Genomic DNA, 21,148 nt, shown 5'->3' on the forward strand with positions numbered 1-21,148 from the left:
GTTACCTGCACATATTCTGTTTACACACCTCTCAACTTTATTCAGCAAAAAACACTACACATAACACCTAGCTTGAAGGAAGGTCCACAAACCTATTTGCTCCTTGTTTTTTTCACATTTAGACAGATCCAACCAATAAATTTCTCCTATTTCTCCAATTAAACAGAGCCATTCTTGCATCAAAAATTGATTTGAAAGTTGCGGTACCAGCATTGCTAGGGAATGAGCAAAAACTGTCTCTGTGAAACATCTCAGACTGCAGGTGTCACCCAGAAGGCATCAATGGTTTCACAGGTCTCAAAATATATTTAATTACAGCCATATGCAGATTAGTCACAGGAACAGAAAGAGAGATCAGGGTTTAATCCTTAGAAGGATTTCCCTCCCTCCCTTTCTCCCTCCTGCTCTCACACTTGCTCCCACTCCTGATCCTGTTATCCTTGAGTTTCACCTGCTTCTCCAGCTCGGACATCTTTGGGTGGAGAGCTGTCTTGAAAATCCAAATTATTTTCATTAGAAGGTACATATGTGACTTCAGTGTCCGTCCTGAGGAACCATCCTCCCCCAGGGCACATTTTGACTTCACAGTTGTAAAATGAAGCAGTGAATTACTCTAACACCCACCTCCTTTTGGTTCTTTGCATAACTTACTGCATCACCAAACAGGCAGAAAATACAATACATATAACATAAGGTGGGAAATGTTTCTTAGATGGAGGAAAAAGAAATTCTATTTCACACAGTGAAATATGAAATAAGGATAATTCAGCCTTTTCTCTAATGTTTCAGCTCCCTTGGGGAAAACTTGTGTTGTGTGTTCATGGGGGCAGGCTGGGAAGTGCCCTGGAAACCATCAAAAGTCAGGTAATTGAATTATTTTCAAATAATTATTTGTCACTGGTGGAGCTCTGAACATAGGCAGTTCCCTTTCTAGTGCTGCATGCTGTGAAATGCTCTGGCTGACCAACCAGTTTTAGCTCCTTACAAGCTTTTTTATAGCAAGAGTCACAACTGTGTTCAATTTAGAGAGCTCAGTGTCACAGGAGCATTTGGAACGGTGAGATTTTATTTATTCCTTAGCTAAGAAACAGAGATTCCATCAGTCTGACTCTGATCAAGGTAAACAGGCATTTTTTGTTTGTGTAAATAAAACTTTAGTGATTGCACACTGGGGTGCTTCCAATGCTTCTGTGTTCTGTGTATGATTCATGGGGCAAATTAACATTTATTGCCACATTTCCTCATATTCCTTCCACAATACATCGCTGCCAAGCAACACTGTCCTTTATTCTTAATCTCCCCTGCCACATGACTTCTGGTCATGCCCAGATCTCTGCTCTCTGCCTTAAACTCCTAAGCCAGCACAATTTTCTGGGAGGGATGAGGAATGGGATGGTGAAGGCAGGCAGATGGTGAAGGCAGGTGTTCCATCAGGCAGATGCAGAAATTTGCAGGAAGGAATTTCAGGAATAATTTCTGGCGCATCTCTGGAAGATGCCATCCTCCATCCCAGAGGCAGACAGGAGGCACAGAGCCTCAGCAGCATTTTCTCTGAGTTTCCTCTCTCTAATCTTCTCCATCACAGCTTTCAGCAGCAGTTACTGGTGCGAGGGCACCAGGAAAGTGGCCAAACCTTTCTGCAAAGGGGACAGCAAAGGGGACCTGTGCATCCGCTTCAACAGCGCCGACGGCAACGGCAGCCAGGCTGTGCAGTACATCTGGGAGACTGGCGACGACAAATTCGTGGAGAAGAAGTTCCATGCTGGCATCTGGTACTCCTGTGAGGAAATGATCAATGAAGAAGGTGAGTAAACCCGTGGAAATTTATTTAATGAAGAAATCGTGGGTTTTTCCTGCTTATTCGGTGCGGCCGTCCCTTCTGCTTCATTACCGCCGATGTATTTTAGGGTGTTTGGGTCCTTAAAAAGTTGCTCTTCTCTGGAAAAAGGGACCTTAGAGGGTAGTGTCTAGTCAATCCTTAAAAAATTCCTAATAAATTCTGCAAAGAACATGAAGCTGACAAGTTGTGGCTTTGATTTAGCTGACAGGTTGTGGTACAGATGAAGATTATTTGGTTTTTATTCTACTCAGCATAACAGCAAGTTAAATGGCTCTAACAAGAAAGCATTTCATTTTTCCAGTGGTTTTATTCCGTTAGTCCAAAATGAATCCTTGCTTTAAATAACTCCTTCTGATCCCCTATGGATAAAATGCCCTATGGATCAGAAGGATCCATAAAAAACATAAAAACATTAAAAATGCAAACTGATTTTTTTAAAATTTATTTTTTAAATCATTGGCACTAATATATCTGTGGGATCTAAATTGGTTCCTGGGTTTCCTCTTGAGCACAAGTATTTCTACTTTTTCCCTGTGATCTCACTTTACATTTCATTTTCCAGTAGTTTTATTCCATTTATTCCAAAATGAATACTTGCTTTAAATAACTCCTGATCCCCTATGGATCAGAAGGATCCATAAAAAACATAAAAACATAAAAAACGCCAACTGATTTTTTTTTTTAAATTTTTAAAATCATTTCCACTAATATATCCTTGGGATCTAAATGAATTCCTGGATTTCCTCTTGAGCACAAGTATTTCTACTTTCTTACTAGGATCTCACCTTGCATAAATCAAAGCAGAAGAGGATTATTTTCATCCTGCTAAAACATGATATGGAGACTTACTAGCCATAAGTGGTGGCATTTAATTAGGGCTCACTCTGCATATGTAAATATTATTAGAGAGAAATTAGCTTGCCATTCCAGAAACTTTCTAGCAAATTTTGTATTTTTGTATAAGGGAATTGCTGGTCCAAGAATCCCAGCATTTATTGTAAAACCTGATCAACATTAAGTTTTTCCCTTTATTGCCCTGATCAGTTTACAAGCCCAGCTAGAACAGAACTTCAGAGAAATCAGAGCAGCTGTCACCTATGCCAAAAAATGCAAATATTTTCACAGTCACCTGTCCTGAAGGACCAGTTTTACCAAAACTTCTTTTAAGTTATGCAGTTTTAAGGGGAAAATGTCAAAGATCAGAGCAAAAGTTGTCCAAAAGACACTTTCATCCACGCCATGGGTTCCAGGGTTGTGTAATTTGAGCATCTGCTGTGGAAGCTCAAGTTTGGAAGCTGATGTTTTCTGACTTGGTGCAGTTAGGAGCTGGAAAAAAACCACCCAGCATGTTCAGATCAGAGAATTAATTCCCAGAGCTTTGTTCACAGCATCTGTGAGGGGGGCATGTGGGTTTGGAAATCAAAGCTTACAGGAAGAAATTGGAATGAAGCTTAGAGGGAATTTGTGTGAGCAGCAGCCCTGCTGCTGTGAGGAGAGCAGCTCTGCCCTGACACCAGGACTGATTCCACTTCTGCAAAGGAATTTTCCTCTCCTGCCTCTCACCCCATGGAAATCCATTCACAGCCTTCCTCTGGGTCTTCCAGGCTCTGGCTCTACCTTGAAATAGTCTGTGAGGACTCTCTGGTTTAACCCCAGGAGAAATTTGATGTACCAGGTTCTTTGTGTACACTAAAGCCAGCTTCCTGATCTTCTCACTTTCTGCTTATATAATAGATTTTGCAATTTTTTTTTTCTTTCTATTATTCTATTTCTTTAGACCATTACAGAGTACAAAATAATCCTGAATTTGATTTAATTTTTTGCTTTTTTTAGGTGAGAAATGTAGAAGCTTCATCAGTCTGACTCCAGCTTCTGATCGAGGTAGATATTGCGCTTTGTTTGTCTGTAGTCAAAACTTTCCTGATCACACTTACCCATATAAGTATTCTGCATTAAATTAAATTAATCAATTTCAAAAATGCTTGCTTTAATCACAAAGAGTATTTTTTGTCCTTTATTTAGTTTTCTAACTTCAAAATGAAGGTAATACAGCTTACAATATCAATCTATGTCTTTCTGAAGACACACCACTTGAATATGAATGGCTTTTGAAATTGGAATATGGGTACTGGAAGTCAAAATTTGTGTATTTTTGCCCTCTGTCCCCTCATACCTCCCTATTTGCAGCCAGGAATTCTGTGGCAGTGTGTGAACATCCACCCAGGAGGTTTGTGTGCCCAGGGGATTGAGGGAGATGTGCTGTGCACCAACCCAGCCTTGCTGGAATCTGAATCCCCTCCCTGTGCCTTACTCGGGGCTGTGGGGATACACTTCCATTCTCTTCTTTCAAAGATTACTCAATAATTCTTCATTAAGAATAATTAATTCTCAATAAAGAATTATAATTCTTAATACAGAATATTTCAAATATTCTCATAAAACATTCCTGCAGATGCTGCTTTGTGCCTTCCTCTTGATCCCCAGTATGAAAACATCAGTCCATCACTGATCTGATTAGACCAATCAGTTTACAAGTGGCTGATCCAGAAAAAAACCCAAAACTCATTCTTCCCAGCATTTTGGGACTGGAGTATTTGCCTGGATATCCAATTTCAGACCCTGGAGAAGGAGAAATACTCATTTTCTGAAGGCCAGTCTTCCTTCTACCTGCTGCAGCTCATCACAGTGTCTTAACAGAATAACAGAATTTTCTAGCATGAGAAAAAATTATAAATGAGATGTGGGTGTAGTCACACAGAAGTGAGGGGTGGTTTTGAGAGTTCCTCCCAAGGAAAACTGCAGGTGGACACAGAGCTGACACTGACTCTGAACAGCATCAGAGAATGTCTCAGGCCCTGGCAGGCCAGGTGGAGACAGCCAAGAAGCATCTTGGTACCTAAAAACCAGGAATCTCCCCCTGGGGTAGTGAAATCCTGCGTGGAAATCCTGCCCAGAAGGGGTTTGTGCTCTGCACATGCCTGGGGGTGCTGTGGGATCCAAGCTCAGGGTGCCGCAGGCTCAGCCTCCCCGAATTCCCACACACAGGGCTGGGCGCCCTTGTTCAGGGAATTTCTTACAATGGCTCACTGCCCAAAAAATGTTAAAATGCAAACTCTCACAGCTGGAGCAGGCAGAACTGTTGGGCAATGCAACATCTGGAGCTCCTGATGAAAATCACAGTTTTTTACCGAGACAGATTTTCTGGAGAAACAAACCATGTCCAAGAACACCCACACATAGCCTGGCCCAAGAATTTAATGTCTGAATGGCCCATGAATCACAGAAGTCCCACAGACATTGTCCAAGCCAGCATTTGGAGTTCTACACCTCACAAACGTTGTCTCCTGCCCTAGGTGGTGTCTGGTAACCAAGGATGTGTCTCAGCAGTGTTTCAGTTTTTAAATTATGATTGTTTGTGCACATCTTCACGTGAAATCACTGCTTGTATCTACAGCCAGGTGTCTCATGGCATATTTGGTTTTTAAAAAGTTTGGGTGTTGGGAAGGATGAAAGTTTGACAAGAAAGTCTCACAGATATGGATGCTTAGCAGAAAGATTTTTGAAAGTAGAATGTGATGAAGGAATAGAAATGAAAGCAAGTTTTGATATAGAAGAAAAGAATTGCTGAGCCAGTCTGACTGGATAACCAAGGAGGCAAAGGGTGTGTGAGTTAGAAGGGGTTTTTATGGCTTAGAGCAAAGGATAAACCCACCCCAAACAAGAAGATGTTTTTACCAAGCAGAAAGAGAGCACAGGCAAACAAGGCAGCAAATGTGGCAAGTGGAAAAAAGGTCTCAGAATTTTCCACTGAATTAGTTCCTGGATTTCCTCTTGAGCACAAGTATTGCTACTTTCTTACTAGGATCTCACCTTGCACAAATCAAAGCAGTAGAGGATTATTTTCATCCTGCTAAAACATGACATGGAGACTTACTAGCCCTAAGTGGTGGCATTTAATTGGGGCTCACTCTGCATATGTAAATATTATTAGAATGAAATCAGCTTGCCATTCCAGAATCTTTCTAGTTTCTGTTTTCTGCAAGAAAACTGAAAAACAACTTCTAGCTTAAACTGCAATGTACTAACTTTTATTGAATGGAGAATGGTAACATGAATATGGTAATTATAGTAGTTAAGATAGGCTATAGGTAAAAGTTAAGGTATAGATTGGTTCTCCTGTATTAAGATGCTCAGCAAAGAAAAGTCTAAAATGCAATGTAACCAAAAGAAAAGCATAGAATGCATTTGTAATCTAAACTAAGGGTCTCCAGGCCTGCCTGCAGCTGGAGCTGACAGCTGTGGGCACAGCTCTGTCACCCACAACCCTGGGCTGCTGTGACACCTTGGGTACAATAAACTGCATTTTGGAGAGCAGCCTGGAATCCCACATCCCTCATTTTGGCTCTTACAGGGGTGCCTAACATGAGGAGCCATTAGCAAGAGCCTCAGTGAGGGATGTGGCTCCCCAGGCCTGCCTGCAGCTGGAGCTGACAGCTGTGGGCACAGCTCTGTCACCCACAACCCTGGGCTGCTGTGACATCCTTGGTACAATAAACTGCATTTTGGAGAGCAGCCTGGAATCCCACATCCCTCATTTTGGCTCTTACAGGGGTGCCTAACATGAGGAGCCATTAGCAAGAGCCTCAGTGAGGGATGTGGCTCTCCAGGCCTGCCTGCAGCTGGAGCTGACAGCTGTGGGCCCAGCTCTGTCACCCACAGCCCTGGGCTGCTGTGACATCCTTGGTACAATAAACTGCATTTTGAAGAGCAGCCTGGAGTCCCACATTTCTCATTTCAGCTCTTACATTTGGGGAAGGGCATTTGCCAGATCTTGCCACAGCAGATTTGGACATAAGGAGGCCTCCTGCTCCTGGCTGTGGGACATGAGCGCGCTAAAGGTCAGACAGCAGCCCGAGAGACTTTCATGGCAGGATTAACTTCTTGCATAAGATGTAATTACCAGATCTCCAAAAAGAGAGGAATCAGCAGAAAACCAGGGAAATGAATCTCAGCGAAACCTGGCCTCAGGAAGGTTTCTCTGTCCAGAACAATCAGGATCCTGTTGGGTTGGAAGTTAAGCCTGTGGGGAAGGTTTTATTGAATGACTGGACCCACTGACAGTGCAGGTGTGTGCATGGCCCCCAGGTTGTCAGCTGGGTCTGCTGCTCCTCTCTGCACTCAGAACCATGACATCAACAGCTCTTTTTATATTACCTTTGGTTGTTTGTATATATCTTTGCTTCTTTTTATATTAACTTTGGTTCTTTTTATATTACCTTTGGTTTGTGGTGATTTTAGGGTAGCTACTGAGTATAAAACCACACTGACCCACTTTGCACTAAGTGTGTAGCAAGAACATGCAACTGCTTTTCCAATAATTATAATTTGAAATTTAATTAATTAATTAATTAAAATTCTTAAGATTAATTTTTAAAATAATTGAAATTATTTTCCAATAATTATAATCAGTTTGTCATTGATACTGAAGTCCTCCACAGATGTTCTCATTATCACAGCACCCTCACATCCCTTCTGCTTCGGTTTAACTTTGCATGAAAAATACAAATGAAGAAGAAAATGGTGAAAATAAACATGCAACTGTTTTTCCAATAATTAAAATTTGGGGTGTCCACTGACACTGAAGTCCTCCACAGATGTTCTCATCATCACAGCATCCTCATAGCCCTTGTGCTTCTGTTTAACTTTGCGTGAACAATACAGACGAAGAAGGAAATGGTGAAAATCTGAAATGATTGCTGATAATCTCAGTGCTGTTGATTTGGTTTGCAGGGGTTTTATGGCTGTCTATTGTAGCAGAGCTTCTCTACGTGGTTTTGCTCCTGACTGGGAACATTCTCATGTCAGTAGAAATCTGCTACTACAGCTCAGTCATTGATGGGCTGAAGATCAACGCCTTCTCTGCAGTGGTCACCGTGCTAGCAGGTACAGCTAAACATCTCCATTGCACACAGTGAAGCCAAATTTTATGGGAAAATATTCTTTTCAATTAATTATTTCTTAATGTGGCCTATTTGGAGTTTTAGATTTGTGGCTTTTGCTATCTTTAACTTAATTGTTTTAACTTGATCATTTTTCATTTAGTTGTCAGGTTGGTTGCCAAGGCCTAAATAACTAATGTCATCATAACATTGTATTTTTTAGGTCTTCTGGGCATGGTTGCTCACATGATGTACACAACTGTGTTTCAAATGACTGTAAATCTTGGTCCTGAAGACTGGAGACCTCACACTTGGGATTATGGCTGGTCCTATGGGTACTGGTTTATATTTGGTTCTGTCCTCCTGTCCTGTCCCTGTTCCCTGGGAGAAGAGCCCAACCCCACCTGGCTGCACCCTCCAATTCATGCTCATGTGGCCATACTTTTACATGCCTCTTTTAATTTCACACATTTTTTAAAAAATTGTATTTCAATATAATTTTTTTTAATTCTGTCTCCTTAGGTGTTTTAACATTTCAGAGTTGATGTCCTTTTTTCTCTGTTTTTACTGTGCCATGCATTTTCTCAGGAATGCATTTCAATTCTCTGAACCTGCTTTACCCAGATATTTAATAGTTCTTTTTAACACTTTTGGGTAACTCACATTTTTCTCAGTGTCCTCTGTGAGATTTATACCCTTAATAACTGCACCTTTTCACTTTCTCTGTATTCCTCTTTTTTTTTTTTTTTTAATAAAAACCCTTTCTGATATTAAGAAAGGGTTAATAGAGAAATAAAGCATATATAGAGAAATAATAAGCTTAATAGAGAAATAAAGCTTAATAGAGAAATAAAGCTTAAATAAAGCTAAAATAGAGAAATTTGAGGTAATTCATTAAACAGGTATGTTAAATGTATATATTGCAATAAATATGTAGAGGTCTGTAAATGGTCATTGACCAAGAGTATTTCTTCCTCACCTGGCCTCTTCATCTTTCCCTAACACACACCAACACAATCACACCTAAACAGTGTTTTCAAAAATAAAATTGAAGGGCTTGAATATGAAAATTCCCTGCTAATTTCTGAAAATTTTTTCCTTTTTTGTTCACAGCCTTGCATGGACCTCCTTCGCTTGCTGTATGGCTGCAGCTGTCACCACGATTAACAAATACACAAAAACTATCTTGGAATTCAAGCACAAGAGGAAAAAGCTGGAAAGGAGCTTTAGGATTCAGTACAAGTTTCCTGAGTACACAGCTCCAGAGAAGGTTTGCAATGTGTATGTGAACTCTTTCCAGAACACCACAGACGACCCCACGCATGCATTGAGAAGTCTGCGTCACCTGGCCACTATTTCAGTCCTGTAAAGCTGAACCAGATCTCAGAGAATTCTGTAAATTATAATCCTAGATCCAAACAAAACAGTATCATGAATAAAATGTATCAATGTGTAGTATTATTTATTTTTCTTAATAAAGAAATTATATTTCCGTGGATGTTTCAAGGAAGTCTTGGTATTGGAGAAAAATATTCAGGTGGCTCAGTTCAGATAAAAACAGTGAGACAGGTTCCCCCCAGGTCTAGTTTTTAAGTTTTTAAGTAATAGAGAGTATTTGAGTTTGTTTGAATTTTAGAGCATCCCTCCATTCTGATTCTTTATTAAAAAGACTGTAAAAAATCCCATCCTGAAACCAAAACCCATGAGAAGCAGGGCTGTTGCTATAGGACACAAAAGAACACACGCTCACACTGTTTTCAAGGTGAAAGAGAAAAAAGGGCCGTTTATTTTCTGATTCTAACATTTATAGTTTTCTAAAAGTGACAGTGGATTGGAGGGTGACAGTGGCACCTCTCCAATGCCACTGGTTAAACTAACATTCTATTAACTCTCTCTTCTTCTATAAAGGAATGCAAAACAATGAGTTATTTACAGAAAGTGTGTGAGAAAATTCACTACAAGAATGTCAACATCAGAAAGTTTAGAAAATCTTAAAAAACTAGAGTGACACAGGGCAGCAAATAAGGCATGTGGTGCATGGCTTGGATAATTTTTGGTGGTGAAAGGTTCAATCTCTCCAAGAAAACCTGTGGACCTCAGCTCATGGTTCAAGAGTTACACATGGTGGATTTGCTGTGACAGGAAGGTTGGTAGAGGAAACAGGTTTCAGTGTAAACATTTGGATAAAATGAGAAGGCAAAATAAAATCTGGAAGATTCATAAGGAGGCAAAATGAAATCTGAAAAATACCTGGTTGTGGACAGCACACAACTCACCTATGGAATTGCCCAGGAATCATTCTGGGAACAGAGTCAGAAAGAATCAAAATTTGATTTATACATTTCTACATAAAGAATCTATAATCACATTAAAGATGGGGAGGTGGAAATGATTGCAAACACCACAGATCAGGAACATGGAGCTTCCTCATGGAACTGAGCCATGTGCCTGCTTGGTAGGACACCAGAATATTCCTGTTATTGAGCTCCTTGGGAAACACACTTGTGAACTCTGGGTGGCACAGGTCCTACACAGCCTACTGAGCAGCTCTGGCTTTGGAAAAATCCCTATCTGCCTTTATTCAAGCAATAAATACAGTGGGAGCTTCTTCTGCCAGCAGGATCTGTACCAGGTCAGGTTATGGCCAGTGATAAGCTGGAGCTGATAACAGAGAAGCATCATTAAATCAGAAGAAAACCATTAGTAGTAAGAGAGGAGAGTTTTTGTGTATGTATTGAATTACTGAAAAAAAAAAAAAAAGAGAGATTTCCTCATTGGCAACAGGTCCCAAAATTAAATTAAATCAGAAGAAAAAAATTAAAATTAAATCAGAAGAAAACCATTAGTGGTAAGAGAGGAGAGGTTTTGTGTATGTATTGAATATACTAAAAAAAAAAGAGATTTCCTCATTGGCAACAGTCCCAAAGCTTCACTGCTGCAATTGTAGAAAAACAATTTCCTATATCAAATCAGAACGCCATGTGTTCCAGTTCATGTCCATTACCTTTTTTATTTCTACTGTGCATATTTGAGAAGAATCTGGCTCCATATTCCCTACACCATCCTCCAGGGTGGCTGCAGATAGCAATAAGTTTTCCTCTTCAATCTTTAGAAAAGTCTGTATTTATCCTTTCCAGCGCTCTGAAAGTGCCACCTTCAGTCCAGCAGGGGAACAGAGCAGTGGCCACAGTTGGGTGCCCACTCTGTTAGAAGCAGTCTCAACCCCTTGACCAAAACACAAGATCTTGATTCCTCCCCTTGTTTCACTCATTTCTTTGTGATGGATATGTTTCTAACACCGTCACCAACAGAGGAATTATTTCTGATTCCATCTGGCTTTCTGGTTTTTGTCAACCCTAACTCTTTTTACAACAGACTTTTACCCATCTCATGCTGTTCCTGGGTGTGATGGAAGAATTTCCACCTCATCCATGAACAAACTTGGCTAATGCCTACAAGTCCTTTGATAAATCAAATTTATGCAAGTGCCTCATTTTTTTCCTTAGCCTTCAGGTCACTAACACAGCCTGGCAGTCTCTCCATATGCTGCTTCCTCAGGATTGTTTCTTACACTGGTTTGCAAACACATAAAGTGCTATAGGTGGGCAAGGGCTTTTAAAATAATTGTGCAGTAAGAATCCACCCAGATCCATTCCTAAATCTCAAACTGTCTGTTTTTCTCATGCTAACCATTCCAGAAGCTGTATGTCTTCTGCTGGACATCTGATAAATAAATTCACCTGATGAAATGCAAGATTTCTTATCCCTATTTGCAAGCCACAATTTTATATTCTGCCTATTATTTTAACTTTTGACACCCACTAAGTCCTGGAACCACATTGTTTGAAAGCAGAGGAAGAGCACCAGCAGCATTTTTTATTGTGATTCATTAGATCCAATCAATTTTGATGAATGTGGCATCTCAGACACAGATTTACAGCAGTTCTGGTTACCACTGGAAACCAGGTATTTAATGAGAGAAATAGGCACCTCTGGGGTGCAATTCCTGTTATCCTGAACTCATCTTAATATTTCTTTTTTCTATCATAATATTTTTATTTGCAACATGTACCCACAGGTGAGACAGCAAAACAGAGATCAACAAATGAAATAGAAAACTTCAGATTAAATAATAGATTTCCCCAGAGAGGAAAAAAAATATTGTGTCTGAAATACCAGTGGAGAAACCTCATCTTCAAGATGAGAAAAAGCCACTGAATTAGAGAAAAGTGTGACCCATTTAAAAGGTCATCTAATCCCTCTTTTCTTTTAGGCAGGATAAACTAAAGCTACATTGCTTTTTTACAGATGTTTCATTAATCTCTTCTTTAAAGCTTCTGAAGACAGGCATTTGAAAATTTCTGTGGCAATTTATCCTTTGTGCTTAACTATTCTTAGCAGAAAATGCTGTCCCTGTAAATCTCCTTGGCAGTAATTTTAGCACATTGTCCTACTCCAGCAGACATGGAGAACACTTCAGTCCTTCCTTCTCTGCAGAACATTTCAGGAATTTGAAAATCACTCAGATATAACTTTCTAGATAAAAATTCATCTGGGTTTTAAAACTTTCTTGACAGGATACTGGTGTTATTTTACCTCTTTCACTGCCTTCTGCTGTGGCTCCTTGAACTGCTCACAGTTTGGGAGTGAAATTGTGTGAAGAATTTATGCTGATCTATAGAACATGCAAAATGGAGCAGAAGGATTATTCAGCTTATTTTAACATGTAATCCACTTGGTTTTACAAAAAAAAAGAACGACAATAATAGAAATCATAGAAATCACAGAATGGTTTGGGTTGGAAGGGACCTCAATGAGCATCTGTCTCATTTCACCCATGGCAGGGACAACTTCCACTATCCCAGGTTACTCCAAGCCCCATCCAACCTGGACATGAACTCTTCCAGGGATGGGGCAGCCAAAAAAATGTTGGTTCATGGTTAGCTGGGATGTCCTGTGGTGCCTGATCCTTTTCTGATGAAATGATGCTTATTCTGCATCTTGCTCTTACGGAAATGTGGAGGACTTGGCTTTTGCTGAGGTACAGAAACAAAGAGAACTGAGATCACAGCAAATGCCCATTGGTTTGAAGGAGTAGAGCTCTGCTGAAGACCAAGAACATTTTGAACAAATGATTGTTTGACTTCCCAGTGAAGGCATAATCACTCACACTACAATAAACCCCAGTGCTAGACCAGAAAGCAGATGGAGCTCCAGCAGGAGCTGCAGGAACTGACCCCTCCATCCCAGAGGTGAACACCTCCCTGAGCCAGGTTTCTTGAAGCCAGAGCAATTCATTTAGAGCTACAGCCAAAGGTTCACGTCCCTGCAAGTGACAGATATTCCTTTGCCCTCAGAATTCCTGTCATGTTTGGTGATTGTATCATGAATGAGGTCTGTAAGTGCTGGAAGTTATGTGAGCAATGGGACTTGCAGCAGCAGCAGCACATTGTCATAATCCCTAAAACCAATTTATAGATTATTTAAATTTAAATTTAGGAGCTAGTCCAGCTGACCTTTCAATGGTGTTCTGTTTCATCTGAAGTTCCTACATTTATAGAAGATTGTGTGTGTCAGTGATAGTGGAGTTATTCTACTCATAGCAAACAGACCAAGTCACTGACATTCGAAACAAAAACCTTTTTTTTTTCAGGTCAAAAGCAAAGAAATAACCGATCAAAATCAATTTTCCTCTTCTGTCTTCAGCCTTTCCCTAATCCCTGAGGCAACAATGGCAAAAAACAGCTCGGGGAAGAATGTTCTGATGTAAACTGCTGCTCTGGGGATGGGATTGGCCATTAGCACCTCCTGCTTCTTCCTGCTCACCGTGGCAAGGACCTCCTCTGCCACCTCCACGGGGTGCACACCGTAGGACACCTTCCTGAAAAAGACTGCAAATGAGAGAGGAGTGAGAGCTGCAGACACACAGACAGAGAAACAGGCAGGTACTCTGAGGGAATGCTGTTAGAAAGGTACACAGCTGGTGAATCAGTCAAAGCAGTTTAATTTCTATGCACTTTCAATCCCTTCCCCACTCCATTCTCCTCATCAGTATGTGGCCAAGATCTTTTCATAATTGAGGTAAAGTCCTTCCAGTCCCTAAGGGAAGGGGCAACCTGAGTGTACTGGAATTGTCCCTTTTGTGTTGCCCTGATTTTTTTAAGATTTTCTAAGCCTTCTTAAGTTTACATTCTTGTAAGGAAACTTTCTCGGACACTTTATGTTAATAACTCATTGTTTTGCATTCTTTTATGGAGGAGGAGAAATGTGATGGGCTGTTGGTTTGTCCAGTGTCATTGGAGAGGTGGCACTGTCACCCTCCAATCCACTGTCACTTTTGGAAATCTATAAATGTTGGAGTCAGAAAATAAAAAGTCCCTTTTTTACCTTGGAAAGAGCAGCGGGTCTGTGTTGAGTTGTTTCGTGTCTCATAGTGACACTTTTGTGCTCTCCTCCCCCTCCATTCCTGATGCCCTGATTATATTTATTTTCTCACACAACATTGTCTCATTCCAGGCTCCTTCTCTTTTCAACGGGCCAATATTACCTCCACACAGAGGAATATAGAGGTACTCTATATAGATATAGAATATATCTATATATAGATATAGATAGATATATATAGATCCATATCTATATATATATCTATATATAGATATAGATATATATAGATCTATATATAGATATAGAATATATCTACATAAAGAAATATGAAATATCTCTTTCCTTTTGCTGCTCATGCCTGTTCATCCTTTCTGTCATTTCCATCATTTTTCCTTTTTTTTTTTAACCCTGGAAAAGCCTCCCTCCTGCTTTATGTGCCTCATCTTCATCCACCCAAATTTACATTTCCAGATTGATGCCTCCCAGTTGCCTGGTGCTGGCTGGCGATGGTAGGAGCAGATGAAGGTTGGATTCACAGTGCTGACAGAAATATCAAATTCCTCCATTTCAGCTCGAAGACAATCAAAAAATCCTACAGCAGCATGCTTGGAAGCAGCATCTAAAAGTAAAAAGCACACATGTGCATGTTTAGATACATGCTTGCATGGAAGCAGGTGTATAATAAAGCACCAATGTTTGGGAAAATGAGCATAGAATGATGAACCAAAATGCATTTCTAAGGTAGCTTTTTAACTATTTTCAATTGAGTTCCAATTGGAAAAAATTTCAGCCAAATACTGTAGTAATGGTAAATTTGGATGCAAATTAGCACTTTTAATAACCACTTTTAATAATCAGGGACTCCTCACAGCTTATGCATTAGAGTTTATGTTTTTGCAATGTATAACTTACAAGCTGCACGAAATGGAATTCCTATTTTCCCTTGGATGCTATTAATTAGAACAATTTGGCCAGTTCTTCTTGAGATCATATTGGGAAGGATGGCTGCAAAAAGAGAAATACAAGAAAGAGACACATGAGTAAAAGTTGATTTAGTGAAAAGGAGCAACAGCTGAAGTGTAAATAGCACAAATTTAGTGAAGGTTGTCTCAATACTGCAAGAAAAAGTATCACAAAATCCAATGGCTAGGAATTGTCTTCTAGACTTCACCTGAATTCTACATGCAGAGTTGGCTGCAGTATTAATTAACACACTTAATTGCCAATGTGCTTTAAGTGGTAACAGCAAAAAAAAAAGAAAAAAAATATATAATTAAATACCTTTGGTTAATGTTATAGGTCCAAAATAGTTGGCATCCATTATCTTTTTATCAAGCTCCAGGGAAATGCTCTGCACTGCTCCTTTCACCTTCATGCTTGCATTGTTGATCAGAATATCCACACAGCCATAGCAGTTCAGGATTTCCTTGGCTACATCTCTGATGCAGCTTATGTCTGTGATATCCAGAAGAATCAGCTTTGGGGCATATGTCTGGGGAGCAAAAGACTCATTTCAGTGGGACTTGTTAGATACAAACTATATTTATATTTTTATTTTTTTTTGTAGTTATAGTTATAGTTATAGTTATAGTTATAGTTATAGTTATAGTTATAGTTATAGTTATATAGTTACAGTTATAGTTATTTCTATTTCTATTTCTTTATATTTATTTCTATTTCTATTTCTTTATATTTATTTCTATTTCTATTTCTTTCTATTTCTATCTATTTCTATTTCTTTCTATTTCCTTTGATGGATGAGCTACACACACATGGGGACAGAGGGAAGGTTAGGAACGGTTTGTTTTGCTACAGGTCATACAAATGGAGTTTGCTTTTGTATGGTTTCTGCAAAATCAGGTTTTATCAGCTGTGGGACAGAGGAATGAACTTCAAATTTTTTCCATTTACTGCATTAATTAGAGAATGTAATGCAGAACTTTTAGTCATACTTAATATTTCTCCCTAGTTGAATCTGTGCAGGCTAACATGAACACATTACTTTTGTGGTTATTTATGCAGATGAATGAAGCCCACTGCAAAAAAAAAGGGCAAATATTTGTAGGTCTGATGAGCAATGGCTGCAAAATTGATGTGATACCTTCAGGAACACCTGTGTCCTGGAATAGTTCAGCTGAATTAGTCACAGAAGGGAAGTTTGGCCAGGAGCCTCGAGAAACACCTGCCAAAGAGCTGGAGTCCTGCATCTCCTCTGTCAGTGGCCAAGAGGAAAAGGCAGTTTTCTTTACTTTTTTTACTCCAAATCCCTTCTACCTGGCACTTTATCCACAAACAGTGAAGAAGCTCAAAATGAATTTGATCTTTAGCCCTATCTCCCACTCCTCGAGCACACGAATTATATGAAAACCTGGTGGCATTTCCTGTCATTACATGAAGCATTTGGATCCCTTCCATCCACACGATCAGGCAAATTGCTCTGCTGAGGATTTCTAGCTGGGTGGCTTGTTCAGAACACAGGAGCACCCAGATGCTTCACAGGAATAGCTCAGGAGAGCAGGATTTTGGCATCATCTCTCTCTGGGCTGTTGCTGTCATTACCTGGGCGACCAAAGCCGTCATTAATAGCAAATCCCATTTCTTGTGCATTTTTTTTTACTGCATCTAAAATTCCATTCTGTCCCTGAGCGAGGTTTATCCCAGGCTGTGCATACCTACCATGCTGGGGTCTGTCACACTAATTAAGGCATCATACAAGGCTTCCAACTTTTCCCATGTCCTGCCACACAGCACAAGCCTTGCTCCTCCTGCATGAAACACACGAGAACATTCTAGGAGAGAAACACATTAAAAAAAAATAATTACAATAGTGGCAAATTGATTTTGTTTATTTTGCTTGAAATGGGATGCTGGTTTTGTTAAGGGTGGTGAATCCATGCTTTAAAATTCATTAATTTGAAAATGATAGGAGAAAAAAGAAAGCATTGGCTTGTGATAGTACATAGGTGAGTAATAAATTAAATTTAATGTAATGGGATAATGCCTGTGTTGAATGGGCAACAGAACAACCCCAGTGCTTGCTGTCCTCTAGGAAACATTTCCTCCAGATTTCAATACCCACTTGAAATCCAGTCATGCCAATCTACCCATTTTAGATTTCTTAAATGATCATGTTAGACTCTTAATATCTGTATGGAAGTATTTCTGGATCCACCCTTGTAGTTTTGCAAACCTGTGCAGCTGGAAGCTTTTATTTAAGCAATCTTTTTCATTATTTACCACAGTAATTTTAAGAATGCCTTCCATTTTCTCTTCTTTTTTTCTTTTTCTAGCATAGAAGGATTTTTAATTTAATGCCCAAAAGAGTATTTGCCAGAACAATTAGAGCAGTATTTTCCCCATAAACAACAGTTGAGGCAATCTTGTGAAAAAAAATAAAGAGAAAAAGACTTCTATGTGAACAGCAATAAAGGTGGAAAGGGAAACCAATGATGTTCTCCTGTAGAACTTATTCTGAGTTTCAGCACTCAGAAAAAACAGGAACTAGGTTTCAACAACAATCACAAACCATTGAAAACATCTTCAATCATCATAGATTTGTTTCTCTTTTTTAACTTTGATGAATGTTGCCTTTAGTCCAGAAATTCTGGCTTGTAGGAAAAGAATTTGTCTGTTTCCTTAGAGCCCACACCCACAGCTGGCCCCTGCCCAAAGTCCCTTTTTGGCTCTCTTGGAGCCCCTTCAGGCACTGGAAGTGGCTCTAAGGTTTGCCAGAGCCTCCCCTTCCCTGGGATGAGCACCGCACTCTGCCAGCCTGGCATCTTTGTCACTTCCCCTGGACCAGGGGTGCTCTGGGCTGGCCACCCAGATCAGTTGTTTGAACAGGTAAATTATTGCACACCCTTGATGCCTTCAGTTTTGGCTTTTATGTTTTTCAGATCCATTAGTGTAGGACTCTGAAATCCATATAAAGTGTCAGCTACTGCCTTCACATTTTGGTCAGACAGAAGAATCCCTCTGGGCCTGAGATCCAAGGACACCCTACAGCCTCAGGCCCCAAAAAGTACAAACAAAAGTGAATTGTGGGAGAGCAGACTGGGAGAATATGACTTCATTAGCTGAAGCTGCAATTGGACAATTAACCTCTGATATGCAATGGACCAAACTTAAATCTGTATAAAAAACTGGTGACCATCATCCATCCTGGGTGGAGGCTCTGCAAGGTTTCTGACTGCCCAAGGTGAATCTGTGGAAGGCCTTTGATAAATACTCACTTTATTCTCCTAACCTTGTCCAATATATATAATAAATATATAATATATACAATAATATGACAGGAAGACAATATATATAAAATATATATACATACATACATACATACATATATATATATATATATATATATATGTAGACAATATATATACTATATATATTTATTTATATATATATTTATAATATATATAATGTACATATAATATATATAATATTAAAAGAGGTGGCTCTATTGAGGCCTCCTAATAAATCCCTACTTTATTCTCAAACTCTGTCCAGCCTCTGTTCTAAGCAGCCACTTTTTCCTTGTCCTCTGAAGTCACACTGCACAGAGCCAGGCAGCCCATCTGGAAACACTGGAGGAGTAATTTGGGTGAAATTTAAAATATTTAGAGGGGGAAGAGATAAAAACAGGGAAAAAGGGGTGAGCATTGCTGTTCACAAGAAGCAGGAACTGTTGAAGTCTCTCAGGGCTGAAAAGGAACATGTAAAGAGTAAGGTGACACCTGTTTATGCAGCCACCCTGCACTGACAGCCTGTGAAATGAGATCTTACAGTAGCAACGTGCTAAAAATAGCACTCAGTGTTCTTCTAAAACCTCTCACTCTAGTGAATTAAATAAATACAAAGCTCTGCAGCTCCTACTAGTTAACCAATATAATATATATATTAGATATAATAATATAATATTGATAATAAATATAAATATAATATAATAATGATAATAAATATAAATGTAATAATATAATTATTATATAGATTATGTCAAATATATTCATTAAAAATATAAACATCTATGAAACATAAATATACATTAAACATATATAAATATAAACATATTAAACATGCATAGACATCTATTAAACACATATAAACATATATTAAACATATTATAAATAGAAAATATTTATTATTATAAATAAAAATATATAAATGTTTTATATTATATATATTTTATATTATATAAATATTATATAAATATTTATATAAATAGAAATAATTTATAAATAGAAATATTTATGATTAACTTCTGCTTCATCCAGCCAGTTACGAATGCACCCAAGGCAATGTGTGCATGTTTATCACCCCGAGGGTGCCTCTCTGGCTGCTTCTGTTCTGTGCCACTGAGAAGAAATGAGACAACTCACCCTTGCCCAGCCCAGAGATGGCATCTGTGATCACCACCACCTTGTTCTGCACTGCTGACTTGGACAGCAGCCACCTGACTGACTGGTAAATGTAAATAATTCCACTGATCCCCAAGAGCAGCAATGGCAGAGCAAGGACAGAAAGGAAACCCATGGCTGTGGGAAACAAAAGAGCACTTGAGAGTACAGCAATCACAATGCACATTGATTATTTTTCAATTATTCCAATGTTTTCTGATATAGAAAATCTACTGATCAGCATGCCAAAGCAGCAACTTGAAACAGTAGGGAGGTGATTTTCCAATCAATGGTGTAATGCTGTTTTTTAATGAACAGGGGAATGTTGTTTCTTTGTCTGTTTTCCTTGTCTTTTTATGGTCTAAGCAAATCTGGTTTCCTTTTATGCAAAATTACTGTATGATGGCAAGACCATAATAAAATACACATACATATATATGAGTGTGTATATATATATATATGTATGTATGTATAAATGCATGTATATTCTATTATGCCTTGAAGCAAAACATGAAATAAACACTGAACTTTTAATCACATTGCTATTATTAGAAAACAGTGAAAAAGTTTTTAATCCAAATTTCAGATAAAACTCACAACACAAGTCTTTTCTGTTCTAAAAGACAGAGAAAACAGAATCACTTACCATGGCTATGAAGACTCCAGATACACACAGATCATTCTATTGTATTTCTGCAAACTTTTTCATTGCAGATTTAATGAAGATCCTTCAGAGTTTCACAGAGCACTGATTTGTTGAGGCTGCTTGCCCTGAGTGAGAGTGGCTATGTATGGCTGGTGACAGAGGCACGCCAGAGTAAATTTAGCCTGACCAGAGTGATCTGCATGCCTGACCTTCCCACCCCACCAGCCACAGAAAAGCTCCTGGTACAGAATCAAATCACCTGCACAATGCATGCATTTCTAGCTGTGGTGAAAAATATGTATTTTATTTTATATATATATATATATATATATATATATATATATATATATATATATATATATATATATATATATATATATATATTTTTTTTTTTATTTTTATATTTATATTTATATTTATATGTATTATATATAAATAGATATCATTATTACATATATAAATATATTATATAGTTATATAATTATTTATTATATATAGATTATATCTTGTATATTTATATAAAATATATGTTATTATATATAAAATTATATTATAGTTTATAATCATATATATTTTATAGTTGGCAAAATTAAAAATTAATATTATATGTGTTATGGTTAGAAAGTGATGCTGTATTAATTTTCTTAAGAAGTGTGTTAAATATAGTTTTAGATTATAACATAATGTTAAAATGAAACATTTTAGGAAACTGAATAGAAACTATGCTATGTAAGATTGGTGGTTTTCACATAGCTAAAAAAACTATGACAGAAATAAATACGTTTTTCAATGCAAAATGGTCACAGTGTGCTGTAATGGACCTCAGTTTCTGTAAGAAAATGTAAAAACATTGAGTCATGCCAGGCCACCTGCAGCAACAGAGAGGAAATCCAATTTTTCATCATTCCTAAAGCCCCAGCTATCTTCTCTTACTTTTAAAGCA

General features: G+C 38.5%; 2 protein-coding genes across 2 annotated transcripts; one reads left to right on the forward strand and one right to left on the reverse strand.

Annotated features, from left to right (window-relative positions):
* Positions 1 to 1,494: 1,494 nt before the first annotated feature.
* Positions 1,495 to 9,275, forward strand: LOC118693920 (germ cell-specific gene 1-like protein). Its single transcript, XM_036394821.2, has 5 exons — positions 1,495 to 1,804; positions 3,674 to 3,721; positions 7,631 to 7,783; positions 8,003 to 8,114; positions 8,893 to 9,275. Exons 1-5 carry the CDS (start codon positions 1,495 to 1,497, stop codon positions 9,146 to 9,148), a joined length of 879 nt encoding a protein of 292 aa, XP_036250714.1. The 3' UTR covers positions 9,149 to 9,275.
* A 4,129-nt stretch (positions 9,276 to 13,404) lies between these two features.
* On the reverse strand, positions 13,405 to 20,377 carry DHRS7C (dehydrogenase/reductase 7C). The gene is made up of 7 exons (XM_036394622.1): positions 20,206 to 20,377; positions 19,542 to 19,697; positions 16,840 to 16,952; positions 15,445 to 15,655; positions 15,076 to 15,168; positions 14,627 to 14,782; positions 13,405 to 13,670 (listed from the first exon to the last, which is right to left on the reverse strand). The coding sequence occupies exons 2-7, from the start codon at positions 19,693 to 19,695 to the stop codon at positions 13,462 to 13,464; spliced, it is 936 nt and encodes a 311-aa protein (XP_036250515.1). The 5' UTR covers positions 19,696 to 19,697; positions 20,206 to 20,377; the 3' UTR covers positions 13,405 to 13,461.
* Positions 20,378 to 21,148: the final 771 nt, after the last annotated feature.

This window comes from Molothrus ater, chromosome 19 (assembly GCF_012460135.2).
Source record: "Molothrus ater isolate BHLD 08-10-18 breed brown headed cowbird chromosome 19, BPBGC_Mater_1.1, whole genome shotgun sequence".
Classification (NCBI taxonomy): Eukaryota; Metazoa; Chordata; class Aves; order Passeriformes; family Icteridae; genus Molothrus; species Molothrus ater.

Bases quoted from the DNA above. Each gene is read 5' to 3' on its own strand.
- LOC118693920 (XM_036394821.2), top strand. From the start codon at position 1,495: ATGCCATCCTCCATCCCAGAGGCAGACAGGAGGCACAGAGCCTCAGCA. The intron at 1,805-3,673 runs GTGAGTAAACCC...TGCTTTTTTTAG, and splicing joins GGAAATGATCAATGAAGAAG to GTGAGAAATGTAGAAGCTTC. The intron at 8,115-8,892 runs GTACTGGTTTAT...TTTTGTTCACAG, and splicing joins GATTATGGCTGGTCCTATGG to CCTTGCATGGACCTCCTTCG.
- DHRS7C (XM_036394622.1), bottom strand. From the start codon at position 19,695: ATGGGTTTCCTTTCTGTCCTTGCTCTGCCATTGCTGCTCTTGGGGATC. The intron at 14,783-15,075 runs GTAAGTTATACA...TTTTACTTTTAG, and splicing joins AATTCCATTTCGTGCAGCTT to ATGCTGCTTCCAAGCATGCT. The intron at 13,671-14,626 runs GTAAATTTGGGT...TCTCATTTGCAG, and splicing joins GGAGGCATCAATCTGGAAAT to TCTTTTTCAGGAAGGTGTCC.